General features: G+C 36.5%; 1 protein-coding gene across 1 annotated transcript in view; it reads left to right on the forward strand.

The window, feature by feature from the left end:
- Nucleotides 1–334: 334 nt before the first annotated feature.
- Nucleotides 335–18,972, forward strand: part of Vmn2r61 (vomeronasal 2, receptor 61) — a 40,703-nt gene continuing 22,065 nt past the window's right edge. Inside the window, exons 1-5 of the mRNA NM_001105058.1 lie at nucleotides 335–543; nucleotides 6,122–6,413; nucleotides 6,748–7,554; nucleotides 15,614–15,841; nucleotides 16,891–17,014. Coding sequence (NP_001098528.1) covers nucleotides 335–543; nucleotides 6,122–6,413; nucleotides 6,748–7,554; nucleotides 15,614–15,841; nucleotides 16,891–17,014 — 1,660 coding nt within the window. The remainder of the gene's footprint in view (nucleotides 544–6,121; nucleotides 6,414–6,747; nucleotides 7,555–15,613; nucleotides 15,842–16,890; nucleotides 17,015–18,972) is intronic.

Raw genomic sequence — 18,972 nt, forward strand, 5'->3', positions numbered from 1 at the left:
AAACTTCCCAGTCTGCAATTTGATCCTATTGTCTTCTTGGCTGAAATCATGGTACCCCTGGCTAGAATAGAAGATCCAAAACATATTTTCTCACTTGTTTTTAAGCAGAACACAGGGCCTCAGATGCAGAGCTTAAGGGAAGAGTTCCAAAACTCTCATTGACAGTGGAGGATGTATCCTGAAGAACTTTTGGGTGATTAACATGACAGCTGCACTCATTAACAGTCAGAATCACATAATGTTCACAAACACGTGAACTAAATATATACCCACTGGGCATCATTGGATATGTATCCATCAGTCCTATGGCTGGGCAGGTGTATACATTAATAGGATGTTCTGGATTTTTACCTATGGGCTCCTGTATATTCCCATTTTTGTGTGTGCCTTTACTGATAATGAATGCTATGTAACAAGCAAAGAATTTTTTTACCATGAAGGAGATGTGACAATTGGTGCATTTTTCCCTCTTCATATTTTTTACACAGGCAACAAAATTCCTGATAAATTTTTGCCATACAATTTCAAAGACTATCATATACAGTAAGTACAATTAGTTATTTTAAGAATTCAGAATTCTTATAACATTATGTATAGGGAATAAAACTTGCTTTAGTTTTTCAAAATCCTTCTTTTCGTTTCAAAAATCCCTTCAAGTATGTCTTCTTGTTGACTTCTTTTCCTCTGTAAAAGGAAAAGTAATAATTTTGATGTTATTCATTTTGCTTTACCAGTTATTATTCAATATCCAGGGTCTTTTCTTTGTCATGCATGTAACACCAGATAAATTAAATATTTTCTGTGTTAAGATTTCAGAGTATGGATATGTTAATCTAAGTATGACCATGAACTTCTGGGTTTTCTTGAAGTCCAGATATACTCTTAAGGAAAGGGATGAAGTAACTGAGTGAAGAGACTCCTGAGTTCCTAGAATGTTGCTAGAGTGACAAAAGTACTGACTATGTTACACCCAGCTGCTTTCAGAAGAGGACTGTCATCTTTAAAATTTGTGAGCAATTCTGCTGTACACATGTCTTTATCTATTTTTCTTTCTTTTTTCATTTCACTGTATTGTTTTTTTGTCCTACACTTTTTTATTTCAGCCTCATGTTAAATGTTTATCTGCTTCACATACATGTTTCTAGTGCTTTTCCTCCTTTTTGTGTGTTTTCCCAATGTACTCTAACTGGGAGGATGGCAACTTAAGGGTATATTTAAGCTTTTCTGAAATTTGTAATATTAAGAAATAGCATCAGAAAAATCTGATTTCTTAGGAAAATAATGGAAAGAATTGAGTTCTTTCTTTTTCTAGAGGACAGAGAGTGTGCTTATCCAAAGTATATATTTGGAATCTCTATGAATCAATGGTAAAAGTTCATGAAGTAGAAAAACAGAACTTGTAAATGTCTGTGAACCTATGAGAAAATCAGTAGGAAGAAAACGGATAAAAAGGAAGAAAGGAAACATAATTATGATTGTGAATTGTGCTCAGTGTGACATTACAGTGTAATTGTTCACCCCTTGGTGGGGTAAAGTAAAAATAATCAACGACATAAGAAGAAATAGGCTGAGAAGTAAAATCCTCATGAGACATTTGGGATCTTGACATATTTCATTTGAGACTAACAGAGCAAAAATGGCCACTGATGCAAAATTTAATGTCTATGTGTCATAATTCATATCTCAATGAGGTAATGCATGGAGAACACAATTGCTTAAGGATCACATCTTAAATAACAACAGAAATATATGTTATACGCCTAGCAGCCTGGGGAAACAGAATGCTGGGTGGGGCTCCTTCTGTTTCATTATACTTACATCTTCTTTTACCTCTCAATTTCCTCTCTTCTCTACTTTCAGCACCCCAGTTATCACTATTTGGTATTTTGTACATCATGCAGGAGTGTACTTTCTGGTACATGAGCCATAAGTAGCTCTTTTCCATGATAATTGAAAGGTTTTTATCCTATAAAAATTATTCATTTTTATAGTTAAACTTTATATTTTCAAAAGCAAAACCAAAGTAGTTCATTACTGGAAAATAGTATTTTCACTATAAAATATTAACAGTCTTGCCCTATAAAATTACCACATATATTTTTCTGCATACACTTATGTTTGTATTATATTTTCCCAAGTAAAAGAATAGAAAACAGGAGCTGCTGCAAGTTTTCTAGGATATTACTCTCATGTCTAAAAGTGATCCAAGATTGCTTTGTCTATTTTATCATTCTGTATATTATCAGTGTAAATAGTTCTACCCCTAAATATATCATTATCCTGAGCACATTTCTCTACTCTTGCCTGTTGCCTTTTAATTGAGGTCTCTATTTCCATAAATTGCAACCCTGTGATCTTTCCTTCATACACAAAATGGCCATTGAGTGTCCTTTAAATTCTCTCATGGCATTCTATCATGTATTGGGGCTATATTCATTTATTTGAAAAGTACAACTGTTGTGGCTCCTTTATTGTATTCAAAGATATTTTGTCATCTAAACTTTATTCTATAATTGGCACTTGAGGTGCATTTGCTATCTCTCCTCTCTGGACAATTAATAAAGAAGCTTTGATATGCAAAGGTAATTTCCAGCATACCTGGAAACACAAACATAAGCAGCTCTTCGAGTGTGTATCACCCTCTCTGATGTAAGTTTTTGTCATGGTTTGCATAGGTGATTGCTGATAGCAGTCATTGTTAACACTGGAGATTTTTCTACCATTTACCTCAAACGATCACTCCCAGAAATAAAGATTACAGAAATAGATGTATAAAAAAATCTAGAACTTTGTAGGTGAAATTACTTTTAAATTAACAGATTAGTAAATTATTGAAATATATGAAATTGTCAAAATGATGTATATTATATTTTATATGTATGCATTTAAATCTATACTGTCTACTAACAAAAGTATATTTTTTTTCTTGTTTCTTACAATTCTGACAAAACTCTGCTCCATTAAACATACTTTTTAATTTTATTTTTGCCTCAAAAAGCATTTAATTTAGTACCCCGGAGCTCTTGACTCTAGCTGCATATGTATCAAAAGATGGCCTAGTCGGCCATCACTGGAAAGAGAGGCCCATTGGACACGCAAACTTTATGTGCCCCAGTACAGGGGAACACCAGGGCCAAAAAGGGGGAGTGGGTGGGTAGGGGAGTAGGGATGGGTGGGTATGGGGGACTTTTGTTATAGCATTGGAAATGTAAATGAGCTAAATACCTAATAAAAAATGGGAAAAAAGCATTTAATTTTTTACAAGTTTCACACAAAATATTTTGAATTTTGATCATATTCTCCCATAACACTCCATCCTCTCATCTCTTGTTTTTTACCTTTGTCCTCTTACCAAAGTAATGTGTTTCTTTTACTTTTTCCAGTCAAGTACAGTTTGTGTTCTATAAGTACTATTGTCAGTAGAACCTTCCTTTGAGTATGGTTAACTTCCCAAGGGTCACAACAGTGAAGATCATTGACTATCTCTCACCCAGTAACTATGAAATCTCAATAGTATCTTTACTCATGGTGACTTTTAAGGCCTATATTCCCCATGGTGATATTTTTCTTGTTTGAGCACACATGGTCTTCTATGTGCTTTCATATTCATGCTGGGTTCAAATGTGCAACTCTTGTGAACTGAAAACATTGTTCCCTTGAGTTTATCCACAGCCCCTTGTCTTTAAAATCTTCCCACTTCTTTTCTGCCATGATTGCTCAGGATTGTTGGGAAGGGTATGATATCTAACCCACATTTATGGCTTAGCAATACAAAGTCTGTCAGTGTTTTATGTATTATTTGTCATTTACTATAAAAAGAATCTATGAAGAAGACTTATGTTTGCACTAATCTGTGGGTACATCAATAAGTCATTACTGGTTGACTTTGTACTTTAGCACAATAAGGGTATTAAGTTATCCCTGTGGATCTATCACTTACCTTACCACAGAGTCTTGCCATTTTCATAGTGAAATGCATGTTTTCTATTTTATGGAGTGAATCTTATATTACATCAGATAAAGATTGGATCCATATGTAACATATGTGCCCACTTTAGTAGGAGATGACATGTCAGATAAACACAGTCATTGTCATATCCTTCATGGTTTACAGGTTGATGAGAAAGATGATTCTTTTATTTTACTGGGAAGTATGCATAGCATCTTACAGCACTATGAAACCTAGCCAGGAGAAATATGGTAGATTATTTACTGCATGATTACTCCATATTCTGTGGTCAAGTATGTTGTGCCCTCAACAATGGAGTCTTTCCATCAAGTCCAACAGGATTCAAATTGTGTCTTCCTGATATATATTCTAGATAAAGAGTATGAAAGATGTATGATATTTGACTTTCTTAATGTGATTCAGAATTGTTATTCTAATTGTATGGAACTTCATTGGGATGTACAGATTTATGGTATGGTTAATTTTGGTTTCTAGTGGTTTTGATTTAAGTTTTTTTTATTATTATTTAATCCTTTTTTTTTTAGTCCAGTTTTCATTCCCTTCTGGTCTGTCCCCTGACACACCACGGGACAATAGCTCCTCCCCCTTGTCTTCAAGAGAATGTCCCAACCACACCCCCACTCCTACCCCACCAGACCTCCACACTCCTTAGCGCCTCACATCTCTCAAGGGGTAGGTGCACATTCTCTCACTGAAGACAAACCAGACAGTCCACTACTGTGTATGTGATGAAGGTCTCATACCAGCAGGTTTATGCTGCCCGATTAGTGGATGAGTATTTGAGACATCTCTGCGGGTAGAGGTAGTCCAGTTCTATTGATACTGCTGGTCTTCCTATGAGTCGCCCATTTCCTCAGCCTCCTCCATAATACATTTTTACTTAAAATATTTTCATAGCTACTCTTTGCACTCCTATTTAATCTTTATAGTCTCTCCTGCTCTTTATGAGTTCTGTAATTGACATTTTATCCTAATACATACAAGTGTGTCCTTACATATTTGTTTTAAATTGTGATATACACAAAGTCTCTTGTTTTATATTTTGTCATGTTACTAGAAAAATCCACTTGGTTTTAAACAAACACACCTGAGCACATACAATTTGTAAATTTCAGCAGCTTCTGAGAAAAGGAGTATATAGGAGGGAGAAACAAAGACAATATTCTTTGACCTGTCATACATGTCAGATACATAAATGGAAAAATGTAATTTTAGAAAAGGAGTAGTGAAGTACAAAGTATAAGAGATGTATACATTCATTGAATTAAGAAAAAAAAAGGACAAAAACAAAAATTAGAAAATGTGACTAAAATGACAGATTCTGCAGAAAACTTCTACTTTAAAGATGCCCTGTTTATTTTCTTTTCAAGTATATCTAGTGGAGGACTATTCTCCTTCCCTATATACATATAAAACATAATGCTGCTTTTCTATGGAAACCCTGAAAATGTCATATGAAAAATTTTATATCCAACTGGAGAACAATTTACTAAATATAACCTTAAGGAAACTCCTTTGGGAATAGCATACTTTGACACTAAAATGCAATGAGTGCTCTTTCTTTGTGTGTGTGTGTGTGTGTGTGTGTGTGTGTGTGTGTGTGTGTGTTTGGCATCATTAAAGGTCTTATTTTTTATGAGATTATTATTAGACAAATCAACAGTTGCCTAACAAGGTAAATTGCTCTGGGTTCAAGTTGAGGACCTGAGAAAGGACACCTGGGGCAATATATTATTTGAATTAATTCTGTGCTCATTTTTAAAGTGGTTATTGTAACAGAAAAGAGGGTGATTGGATAGAGGTATATTTTCCTTTCAATATTGTAGAGACTGAGAGGCCAAGATATAAACAAGCATTCTGATGTTTTTGAAAACCTAATTCTTTATTCATTGAGAGTTTTTTTCCATATATGAAAGGTAATAAAGCAATATTGTAATAAATTAAAATTTCAAAGAGCATAATTAATGTGTTTAGAATATTACTAATCTCTTCTGCTTAAAATGCCTGTTTTAATTCCTGTCATTCATGAGAAGATATTATAATAATGATTTCATAGAAACATCGCCATTTACAATATAAAACCACTGCACTAAATAGAAAAGTTGAGTGGTCTAAGGCTTCCTCCTGTGTAATTTTGTGAAATCTGTGCAGGTATAAGTTTAAGAACTACCAGTTTGTTCTGGCCCTGGTGTTTGCCATTGAGGAGATCAACAGAAACCCTCATCTTCTACCCAATACTACTATTGGATATGATATCTATAATATTCCATTTACTGAAAAGAATATTCTTTATCATGCCTTTATTTGGCACACAGGGAAAATTAATTCCATTCCTAATTGTGACTATGGACACAAGAGAAAGTCACCTGCTATACTCACAGGACCATCATGGTCAACATCTGCCCACATTGGAACATTTCTACAACTCTACAAAATTCCTCAGGTAAGGAATGGGATGTGGGACCTAGGAGACAAGTATCATTTGTTAACATCATAGATATCCAGAAATTTAAAATATGGGCACTGCAGTTAATCACCTATCAAAGGAAAGTATGAAGATACTTTATAATAGATCTATATTTATATTACTTAATGTAGATTGAAAGGTGAGGTGTGTAAAACCAGCTAAATTATTGAAACTGGAGACAAGTCAGCAATTTTGGTTAAAAAAATGTAATTGTTTAACATGACAAGTCCATCTTCTTCTTGACTGTTTCCATCTGTTGGTTTCAGACTGGGAATTTGTCTTATGCCAATGTATTTTGATATCTCTTCAGCTAACTTTTGGACCTTTTGATTCTATCCTGAATGAACGAGGTCAGTTTAATTCTCTGTATCAGATGGCCCCCAAGGACACATCTCTGTCACTTGCCATAGTGCTTTTGATGCTTCATTTCAGATGGTACTGGGTTGGTCTGATCCTCCCAGATGATCACAGAGGGATTCAGATTCTATCAGACTTGAGAGAAAATATGGAGAGTCATAGGATCTGCATAGCCTTTTTGAAAATGATCTCTGGCACATGGAATGCATTTTCCAATGCATTATGGAAAAATATGGAGACAATTGAGGAATCATCAGCCAATGTCATACTTATTTATGGAGACATTATTTCTGTACAAGGTTTAATGCGACATATTGCACAACTGTTAGTGACATGGAAAGTCTGGGTCTTGACCTCTTCATGGGATGTTGATACACACTCTGATTATTTTATGGTAGAGTCATTTCATGGGAGTCTCATTTTTTCACACCACCATGAAGACATGGTTGAGTTTATGAAGTTTGTCCAAACAGTTAATCCCTACAAATACCCAGAGGACAATTATCTTCCTAAGTTTTGGCATTTGTTTTTCAAGTGCTCATTTTCCAAATTTGATTGTCAACTTTTGGAGAACTGCCAACCCAATGCTTCTTTGGATTTACTTCCCAGACACCTTTTTGACCCAGCCATGAGTGAGGAAGGCTACAATATATACAATGCTGTGTATGCTGTTGCCTATAGTGTCCATGAGATGAATCTTCAACAAATACAGACCCAACCATATGCAAATGGAGAAGAAATGGTATTCTCCCCCTGGCAGGTAAATAGTAAAATTTGTTTTAGTCAATCTATCATATTTATTGAGTTTTCTTCTTCCATTTGTGTACTGTGTATAATGCCCTATGCTAAAACTACATTTTCAGAGAGCTCTAATTGTATTGTAAAAGAAAAAAAATGGTCTAGAGACATTTACCAGTTCTCATGACCAGATAAGAGTTTGTCAAATATTTCTAAGTTTAACCTGATCTATCTCTAATGTTTGGGTGTGCTTAGGGGCAGGTACCCAAGAAGAACCCTGGAGTCATGTCCTCATTTAGAAATTTCTAGGTTTGTACTTATCTATGCTACTCATGATCTCCAGGGCATAAGGAAGAATTCCAAATAGGGCCAAATGAAATTATTTCCTTAAAAAGGGAGAATGAAGTGTAAGATTCTGACTTTCCTAATTATTTAGACATAATTTTCTCTGGAAAAGACACACAATGAATCATAATGCAGAAAGTTCCCAAGAATGCAAGAGGGAGAGACCAAAACCAAAAGGGAAACTGAATGACAGTGATCCAAGGATTTGGCTTACCTTTGCTGAAACTGTAACAAACAGCTGTCCTGGCTTCATGACTTTCACCATTTCCAATAGACATGTCTGTTTCAAAAGATACTTTTAGTACTTTAAAATACCTTTTACTATCTCATATATTTTCTTTTTATGTCATACAGTATTTCTCCTTTAATTTTATATTATATGAAACATATGCAAGATGATATATAAGTGCTTAATATCTAAACATTTTTTTTCAAAGCATGAATCAAAGTGTCACCATCTGTGTTTTGCTTTTTCATCAGAAAAAAAAAAAGACAAAACAAAACAAAGATGAGACACTTGTCCAAGACTATTACATTTTTATTCAACTGTGATTTATTGTCACTCTTTAAATTCAAACAATTCAGCTGCTTCTTAATGCCATGTATGCTTTCTTGTGCAGTATGATTCATTGTCAGAAATCACTCAAACCATCCAAATAAAGCAAATTTCTGCATTTTAATGTATCCTATAATTGCCCATTTCTTTATCACCTCTGAAATACCTCGGTTTTGTTTCCTGAATGTTATTGTACTTTGTTAAAACGTGTAAGAATAAAATCATGTCAATTCTTATGACAGAAAAGGTTAAAACATTGAATGAATAAAGATGTATGCATTTGCTTGAGCTCCTGTAACCCACTAGGTTAGAGTGGCTTAAATAGAAGCAATGCATAATCATCTAATTTGGGGGCTAGAATCTGAATCAAGGTACCACAGAACATGGATCCTTAAAAGAGGTTAGGAGACATTCTCTTCCAGGTGTTTCTCATTGTTTCTGGAAAACTTATTCATTGTGGCAATATATTCTCATGATGGTCTCATTTTGTATGCATATATATATATATATATATATATATATATATATATATATATATATCCATTCAGCATTTTAAAAAATATTTCCATGATGTTTTAGAAAAATATTTTAATATTTTCAACTGTTAATGTTCAAAAAATAGAATAATTATTTTAAGATAATATTTCGTTGTTATGTCTCCTTTTCATTTTTGAGTTTTTTATTGTGGCTAGTGTCTCTATGTCCTCTAGTTAGTCTGGCTAAGGGTTTATCTATCTTGTTAATTTACTCAAAGAACCAGCTCCTAGTTTTGTTGATTCTTTGTATAGATCTCTTTGTTTCTATTTGGTTGATTTCAGCCCTGAGTTTTATTATTTCCCTCCATCTATCCTCTTGGGTGTATTTACTTCCTTTTTTCTAGAGCTTTCAGGTGTCCTATCAAGCTGCTAGTATAAGCTCTCTTCAGTTTCTTTTTTTTTCATTTTTTATTAGGTATTTAGCTCATTTACATTTCCAATGCTATAACAAAAGTCCCCCATACCCACCCACCCCCACTCCCCTACCCACCCACTCCCCCTTTTTGGCCCTGGTGTTCCCCTGTACTGGGGCATATAAAGTTTGCAAGTCCAATGGGCCTCTCTTTGCAGTGATGGCCGACTAGGCCATCTTTTCATACATATGCAGCTAGAGACAAGAGCTCCGGGGTACTGCTTAGTTCATATTGTTGTTCCACCTATAGGGTTGCAGTTCCCTTTAGTTCCTTGGGTGCTTTCTCTAGTTCCTCCATTGGGGGCCCTGTGGTCCATTCAATAGCTGACTGTGAGCATCCACTTCTGTGTTTGCTAGGCCCTGGCATAGTCTCACAAGAGACAGCTATATCTGGGTCCTTTCAGCAAAATCTTGCTAGTGTATGCAATGGTGTCAGCGTTTGGAAGCTGATCATGGGATGGATCTCTGGATATGGCAATGACTAGATGTTCCATCCTTTCGTCACACTTCCAAATTTTGTCTCTCTAACTCCTTCCATGGGTGTTTTGTTTCCTATTCTAAGAAGGGGCAAAGTGTCCACACTTTGGTCTTCGTTCTCTTGAGTTTAATGTGTTTAGCAAATTATATCTTATACTTTGGGTATCCTAAGTTTCTGGGCTAATATCCACTTATAGAGCTATGAGTTTTCTTCTTACCACTGCTTTCATTCTGTCCCATAAGTTTTGGTATGATGTGTCTTCATTCATTATATTCCAAAAAGTCTTTAATTTCTTTCTTTATTTCTTCCCTAACCAAATTATCATTTGAGTATAGCATTGTTCATTTTCTGAACAATGTGCTTTCTGTTGTTCTTGTTGGTATGTAAAAGAAGCCTTAATCCGTGGTGATCTGATAGGATGCATGTGATTATTTGTGTCTTCTTGTATCTGTTGAGGTCTGTTTTGTGACCAACTATTTGTTCAATTTTGTAGAAGGTGCCGTAAGATGATGAGAAGAAGGTGTATTATTTTGCTTTAGGATGAAATGTTCTATAAATATCTGTTAGATCCATTTGGTTCATAACTTCTGTTAGATTCACAGTGTCTCTGTTTAGTTTCTGTAACCATGATCTGCCCATTGCTGAGAGTGAGGTTATGAAGCCTCCCACTATAATTGTGCAGGGTGTTTTGTGTGCTTTGAGCTTTAGTACAGCTTCTTTTATTAATTTGGGTGCCCTTGCATTTGGAGCATAGATATTCATAATTGAGAGTTCATCTTGGTAGATTTTTTCCTTTTTCCTGTATGAAGTGCCCTTCCTTATGTTTTTGATAACTTTTGATTGAAAGTTGATTTTATTCAGTATTATAATGGATACTCCTGCTTGTTTCTTGGGACCATTTGCTTGGAAAATTGTTTTCTAACCTTTACTCGGTGGTAATATCTATCTTTGTAACTGAGGTGTACTTCCTGTAAGCAGCAGAATGCTGGGTCCTGTTTATGTATCCAGTCTGTTAGTTTATGTCCTTTGGGGGAAATTGATTACATTGATGTTAAGTGATATTAAGAAAAAGTGGTTGTTACTTCTCATTATTTTTGTAGTTAGAGGTGGAATTATGTTTGTGTGGCTATCTTGTCTTGGGTTTGCTGAAAGATTACTTTCTTTCTTTTTCTAGTGTGAAGTTTTCCTCCTTGTGTTGGAGTTTTCCATCTATTATCCTGTGCAGGGCTGGATTTATGGGAAAAATATTTTTTTTAATTTTGTTTTGTAATAGACAATTTCATTTCTAATTCTATGATAATTGAGAGTTTTGCTGGGTATAGTAGCCTGGGCTGCCATTTGTCTGTTAGTGTCTTTATGACATCTGCCCAGGATCTTCTAGCTTACATAGTCTCTGGTGAGAAGTCTAATATAATTCTTTTTTTTTTTTTACATTTAGCTTTATTTGAAATTCATTTTTTACACTCCATATTCCATTCTCTACCCCTCCTTATCCACCCTCTAACTGCTGCACATTTCATACCTCCTATCAACCCCACCTCTTCTCCATGTGGATATTCCCATCCCCCATCCCACCTGATCTCTAAACTCCCTGAGGCCTCCAGTCTCTTGAGGTTTAGATGCATCATCTCTGAATGAACACAGACCTGGAAGTTTTCTACTGTATGTGTGTTGGGAGCCTCATATCAGCTGCTGTATGCTGTTTATCCAGAGGGTGAAAGGCAAGTGCAAGACCATAAGAAACAGAAACCAAAACACGTGGGCATCACCAGAACTCTGTTCTCCTATCACAGCAAGCCCTTAATACACCAACACACCTGAAAATCAGGAATCTGTCCTAAAATCCTATCTCATGAAGATAATAGAGTCCTTTGAGGATATCAATAACTCACTAAAAGAAATACAGGTAAACACATGAAAACAGGTGAAGGAATTGAATAAAGTGAACCAAGACCCAAAAGTGGAAGTAGGAACAATAGAGAAAGCACAAATGGAGGCAAAAAAAAAAACCTAGGAAACAGGTCAGGAATTACAGATGTTAAGTATTTCCAAAAGAATACAAGAGATAGAAGAGAGAATCTCACGTGTAGAAGATACATTAGAAGAGATTAACACAACTGTCGAAGAAAATTCAAAACATAAAAAAAAAAAACCCTAACCCAAAGCATCCAGGAAATTCAGGACACAATGGACAGGCCAAACCTAAGAATGATTGGCATAGAGAAAAGCAAATATTTCCAGCTCAAAGGACCTAAAAATGTCTTCAACAAAATCATAGAAAAAAACTTCCCCAACCTAAAGAAAATTATAGACATAAAGGTACAAGAAGCCTATAGAACACCAAATAAATTGGACCAGAAAAGAAAATCATCTCATCACATAATTATCAAAACAAAACATGCACAGAGTAAAGAAAGAATATTAAAAACTGCAAGGGAAAAAAGCCCAGGTAGCATACAAGGGTAGACCTATCAGAATTACACCAGACTTATCAACAGAGGCTATGAAAGCCAGAAGAGCCTGGTCAGAGGTCGTACAGACTCTAAGAGAACACAAATGCCAGCTCAGGCTGCTATACCCTGCAAAACTCTCAATCAACATAAATGGAGAAAACAAAATATTCAAGGACAAAACCAAATTCAGACAGTATCTATCTACCAAACCAGCCTTACAGAGGATCCTGGAAGGAAAAATCCAACACAAGGAAGATACCTGCAACAAAAAAAGACAAGATATTAAGCATATCACAACAAAGTCGAAAGCAGAGAACCACAAGCACATAAAGCCACCTACAAAAACATCGATGTTAGGAACCAACAGTCAAATTCCTAGCCAAATGGATGGACCTGGAGAGCATCATCCTGAGTGAGGTAACACAATCACAAAGGAACTCACACAATATGTACTCACTGATAAGTGGATACTAGCCCAAAACCTAGGATACCCACGATATAAGATACAATTTCCTAAACACATGAAACTCAAGAAAAATGAAGACTGAAGTGTGGACACTATGCCCCTCCTTAGAAGTGGGAACAAAACACCCATGGAAGGAGTTACAGAAACAAAGTATGGAGCTGAGATGAAAGGATGGACCATGTAGAGACTGCCATATCCAGGGATCCACCCCATAATCAGCTTCCAAATGCTGACACCATTGCATACACTAGCAAGATTTTACTGAAAGGACCCAGATGTAGCTGTCTCTTGTGAGACTATGCCGGGGCCTAGCAAACACAGAAGTGGATGCTCACAGTCAGCTAATGGATGGATCACAGGGCTCCCAATGGAGGAGCTAGAGAAAGTACCCAAGGAGCTAAAGGGATCTTCAACCCTATAGGTGGAACAACATTATGAACTAACCAGTACCCCTGAGCTCTTGACTCTAGCTGCATATGTATCAAAAGATGGCCTAGTCGGCCATCACTGGAAAGAGAGGCCCATTGGACACGCAGACTTTGTGTGCCCCGGTACAGGGGAACGCCAGGGCCAAAGGGGGGGAGTGGGTGGGTAGGGGAGTGGGGGTGGGTGGGTAAGGGGGACTTTTGGTATAGCATTGGAAATGTAAATGAGCTAAATACCTAATAAAAAATGGAAAAAAAAAAAAAAAAAAAAAGGAACCAACAGTCATCTCTCTTTTATATCTCTCAATATTAGTGGACTCAATTCACCTATAAAAAGACATAAGCTAACAGACTGGATATGCAAAAAATATCCAGCATTTTTCTGCATACAAGAAACACACCTCAACAACAAAGTAAACGCATGAACAAGGGTCTTTCAAGCAAATTGTCCAAGGAAACAATCAGGAGTTGCCATCGTAATATCCAATAAAATAGACTTTCAACTAAAAGATATCAAGTGTGATGAGGACAGACATTTCATATTCTTCAAGGGGAAAATACACCAAGAGAAAGTCTCAATTCTGAACATCTATGTCCCAAATGGAAGAGCACCCTTATTCATAAAAGAAACTTTACTGAAATGTGAAACTCACATTGAACCCCAAACAGTAATAATGAGAGATTTTAACACCCCACTCTCATCATTGGACAGGTCATTGAAACAGAAACTAAACAGAGACACAGTGAAACTAAGACAGGTTATGAACCAAGTGGATTTAACAGATATCTACAGAACATTTCACCTTAAAAGAAAAGAATATACCTTTTTCTCAGCACCTGATGGTGTAATTCTTATAGGTCTGCCTTTATATGTTACTTGACCTTTTTTCCCTTACTGCTTTTAATATTCTTTCTTTGTTTTGTACATTTGGTGTTTTAACTAGTATGTAACAGGAAGAATTTCTTTCTGCTCCAGTCTATTTGGAGTTCTGTAAGCTTCTTGCATGTTCATGGCATCTCTTTCTTTGGATTGAGGAGGTTTTCGTCTATAATTTTGTTGAAGATATTAACTGGACCTTTTAGTTGGTAATCTTCATTGTCTTCTATACCTATTGCCTGTAGGTTTCATATTTTCATTGTGTCCTGGATTTCCTGGAAGATTTGGGATAGGAGCTTTTTGTATTTTGCATTTTCTCTGACTTTTGTGCCAATCTTTTCTATATCTTCTGCACCAGAGATTTCCTCTTCTGTCTCTTGTATTCTTGTTTGTGATGTTTGCATTTATGACTTCTAATCTCTTTCCTAGGTTTTCTAACTCGAGGGATGTCTCCCACTGTAATTTTTTTTCTATTTCCATTTTTAGATCTTGGATGGTTTTGTTCCTTTTCTTAGCCTGTTTTATTGGGTTTTCCTATAACTTTTTAGGGGATGTTTGTGTTTCTTCTTTAGGGCTTCCAGCTGTTTACCTGTGTTCTCCTGTATTTCTTTAAAGGAGTTATTTATTTCCTTCTTAAATTCCTCTATCATCATCATGAGAAATGATTTTAGATCTGAATCTTGCTTTTCTTATGTGATGGTGTAACAAAGACTTGCAATGGTGGGAGAATTGGGTTCTGATTATGCCAAGTAACCTTTGTTTCTGTTGCTTATGTTCTGTTGCTGGCCTCCAGCCATCTGATTATCTCTAGTACTACCTGCCTTACTATATCTAATCAGAGCCTGTTCTTCCTATGATCCTGGTTGTCTCAGAACTTCTTAGAGTTCATTTGTTTCAGTGATACTGAAACTCTGGGATCCTGTGATCCTGAGAGATTTGATGTGCCAGAGCTCCTGGGAATCAGGCTTTATCTGTGAACCTGAGATCCTGGTGAGACCAAGCTCTTGAGATTCTGGTGTGACCAAGCTCCTGAGATCTCAGGATTCTCTGATCCTCTGGTCCTGGGAGGGTTAGAGCACCTGGGAGTGGATCTTCATTTGGGTATTGTGGGACTGGCTGTAGTTTCAACACCCAAGGTCTGCTCAGGGACCCTCTGATCCTTTGATTCTTGGCATGTTAGTATGTCTTGGAATGGATCTTTCTTGGAACATTCTGGGACTGGCTGTAGAGTTTGTACCCAAAGTCTGTGCAGGGCTCCATCCCAGACCAGATGGAACCTGTGCCACTGGTCTGATGGAGTTACTAGGTGCCTGGGTCCTGCTTGTCCCAGTTACTTCTGGTGTTGCAGCAGATCTTGTGTCCTCCTCACCTCTGACCCTGTGATCTTAGGCATATTAGAATGCCTGAGAGAGGATATTCCTCTGGGTGTTGTGAGACTACCATTGGAGTTCTTGCCCAAGGTCTGCTCAGGGCACAGGCACAGACCAGAAAGCCTCATACATTTCTCAACATGTGTTTTTACATTTCTTTTAGCTTCACCCTTTCCTAAAGAACACGATAATGAAAAGTCATGTGAGAGGACAAACATTAATTCATGGGGGAAGAAACTTAGATTCAATGTATGACATTCTTAATTTTTGGAATTTTCCAAGTGGTCTTGGATTAAAGGTGAAAATAGGAACCTATTCTGTAAGTGCTCCGCAGGGTCTACAGTTCTCTTTATGTGAACAGATGATACAGTGGCCTACAGGGTTTACAAAGGTGAGTTGTGACTTCTCTCGCTGCTCTGACCTTTTATAAAGTCTAAGGTAATTCTCAGGTTGTCATGACCATGAAACTCTTACTCATTACCAATAAACATGGAACTACCAATAAGGATCTTAAGTTAAAAACATACAACAGACTATTACTCATTCCTTGACTCTGATCAATTGATATGTTTATTTTTAACTTTATTAGTGCCCATACATTCCTTAAATATAGAGTATCTATTAGTTACTACCTGAAAACACTGATAGGTTCATTTTATCACCTAGATGAAAAATATTACAGCAAGGTGAGGTGGCATTTTACTTTCTCAACATATGTAAAGGAATAATGGTATGACAAATGTGTGCATGTGAGTGTGTGTGTGTGTGTGTGTGTGTGTAATGCTTGACTTGCTACTTCATGTAAATCGTCAACAAAATCAAAGGAGAAGACAGGTTGATTTGGCTGACTCTGTGAGCACTCATTATATTGTGGGAAAAGGATGTTTTAAAAGCCAGAGGAGGTGATGACAACATATTCATAGTCCAGATATACAGTGAAGTTAGAGAACAAAAATGTGGTTGACCACCCTATTACTTTTAATTCTCTGATTGACAGTAGCTTGTAAAATTCTGACCCTCCAGTTTTACTGGTTTCTCTTATCTCAAGTAGATGTATGTATAAAACTACTCATGGAGATGCATATTTCCTCCCATGATGAATCCAAGACCTGTAAAGTTGCCTGTCAAAATTAACAACCCCTTTCAATATAAAAGTTTCCCCTAGTAGCCAGTATGCTTAGAGACAAGTTAAATCTGAATGCATATCATGACTTTCTTGAACACTACATTAAAAATCTGTATGTTTGAACAACATCTGGAATTGGTTCAAGACTTAAACATATGGGCCATGTAGCCCAAAACCTGATAAAATTAGTAATATCTTTGATTGTAAGTGTAAGCATTTGAAAATTAACTGCTTAATTATACTCAGAAATTCTCTATGTATGCAAATTTTTCAAAGAAGTACAGGCATTTGCTAATAGCTTTCATTTCTCTTAGATTCCTCAGTCTGTGTGCAGTGAGATCTGTAGGCCTGGATTCAGGAAAGCTGCCCAGGAAGGCAAGGCTGTCTGCTGCTTTGATTGTATTCCCTGTGCAGACAATGAGATTTCCAACGATACAGGTAAATACAGGCTTACAGAGAAGTTTCCAGCTTTTCCACAGGAGTATGCTATACCTAAGCAAATGGGAAAAGACTGTAGATAAGTAAGAGGTTATCTCTTATCCCATTATTAGAAATTTAAGCATAGGTCACACACTCTAGATATTGAAATCATTCTTGACTTACATTGCTGACCATATTTTCCCTGAATACTCACCTTTCCCACAAATTAATGCATTTCATCAAGGACACAGTGTTTTTAGCACATTTTTTAATATTTTCAAACAATATTCACTCACGTGTAGTATTCTTTTAAAACTTGGGTTCCTCACATTCTCTATTTATCATTATTTTCAGTACAGTTATGTTGTTGTTGTTGTTGTTGCTGCTGCTGTTGTTGTTGTTGTTTTGCACAGTAGGTGACTGAGCAATTAGGTTTGATTTCTTCAGTACATATATTTAATCTGTCAATGCTAAGTTTCTTTTGTTTTACTTATTTCATGTTATACATTCATTTAAAATGTTTGTCTTCTTTTTACTGAATATATATTCTTTTCTCACACAATATAATCTGAATATATTTCCTCTCTCTTCATTTCTTCTAGATTCCTTTCTACCACCTCTCTTATCCATATATTCTCCTTATCAGTCTCTCATTAGAACTGAACATGTTTCTATGACATAACAACAAAATAGAATAGAATAAGGCATAATAATGTTTTTAAAACTTTGAAGCTATATAGGAAGAGGCAGTAGAAAAATAAAAGTTCCAAAATAAAATAAGAGCGCTCAAGAATCAGAGACTCACTTGCTTAGAAGTCCCAAAAAGCACTAAACTGAATGCTCTGGTATATATGCAGAGGACCTAGTACAGACCTGTGTAAGCCATGTGATTCTTGCTGCAGTCTCTGTGTGTTCATGTAATAATTGCATATTTGTTATAGAAAGCATTGTCCTGGTGTCCTCTGTCCTGTCTGGCTCCACTACTCCTTCTGCTTAATCTTCTATGAAGTGCTCTAAACTTTGAGAGGAAGGGATCGATGGAGAGACACAATCTTCCCTCTGTCTGTCTGGATATGTGTCTTTGTATTTACTCCTTTCTGATGGAGGAATAAAACTGATGCCTATCTGATGATGGCTGAATAATATATTTATCTATGTTCATAGCAGAATATATTTAGGTGTCATATTTTGATATAGGTAGCATTGGCTTTTACCTAAGGTTTTTGATCTATCTAGTCGCTGGTTCCTGGTTTGCTCAAATAGTGTCAGGAATGGGTTCCCTCTCATGGAGTTATTTCAGACATTGGTTGATTACTCCCTCAAGGTTTTTAAATTTTATTTACATTTTAATTCTTAACCCCTACCAGGTTTCCCATCTCCCTGAAACCCCCTATTCCATCCCCCTGCTTCTATGAGGGTGTTCCTCCACCCCACCCACTCAGCCACTCTCACTTCCCTGCTCTCAATTCCCCTACATTGGGGCATCAATGGAGAATTCATAGGACCAAGGACTTCTCCACCCACTGATGCCTGAGAAGGCTGTCCTCTGTTACATATATAGCTGGAGCCATGGGTTGCTTCATATGTACTCCTTGGTTGGTGGTTGAGTCCCTGAGAGCTCTTGGGGGGGGGGTCGGGTCTAGTTCCTTGATATCATTATTCTTCCTAAGGGTTGCAAACTCCTTCATGTCCTTCAAGTTTTTTCTCTAACTCCTTCATTGGGGACCCCACATTCAGTGTAATGATTGGCTGCAAGCATCCCCCGCTGTATTTATCAGGCTCTGGCACAAAATTTTTAATCTAAGTTTAATCTTGCCCACAAACTATGCTAGGATATTGACAGTATAACCCTTGAGGGAGAGCCTGAAGCATCTCCTACCTCCTACATGCTCATTCTGTTTTCATCCCCCTTGGCTCAGTCCACCTGAAAATTCTATCCACACATGGAGATCTATGGAACTCTCTAGTCCATTACT

This window comes from Mus musculus, chromosome 7, assembly GCF_000001635.26.
Source record: "Mus musculus strain C57BL/6J chromosome 7, GRCm38.p6 C57BL/6J".
NCBI classification, from domain to species: domain Eukaryota; kingdom Metazoa; phylum Chordata; class Mammalia; order Rodentia; family Muridae; genus Mus; species Mus musculus.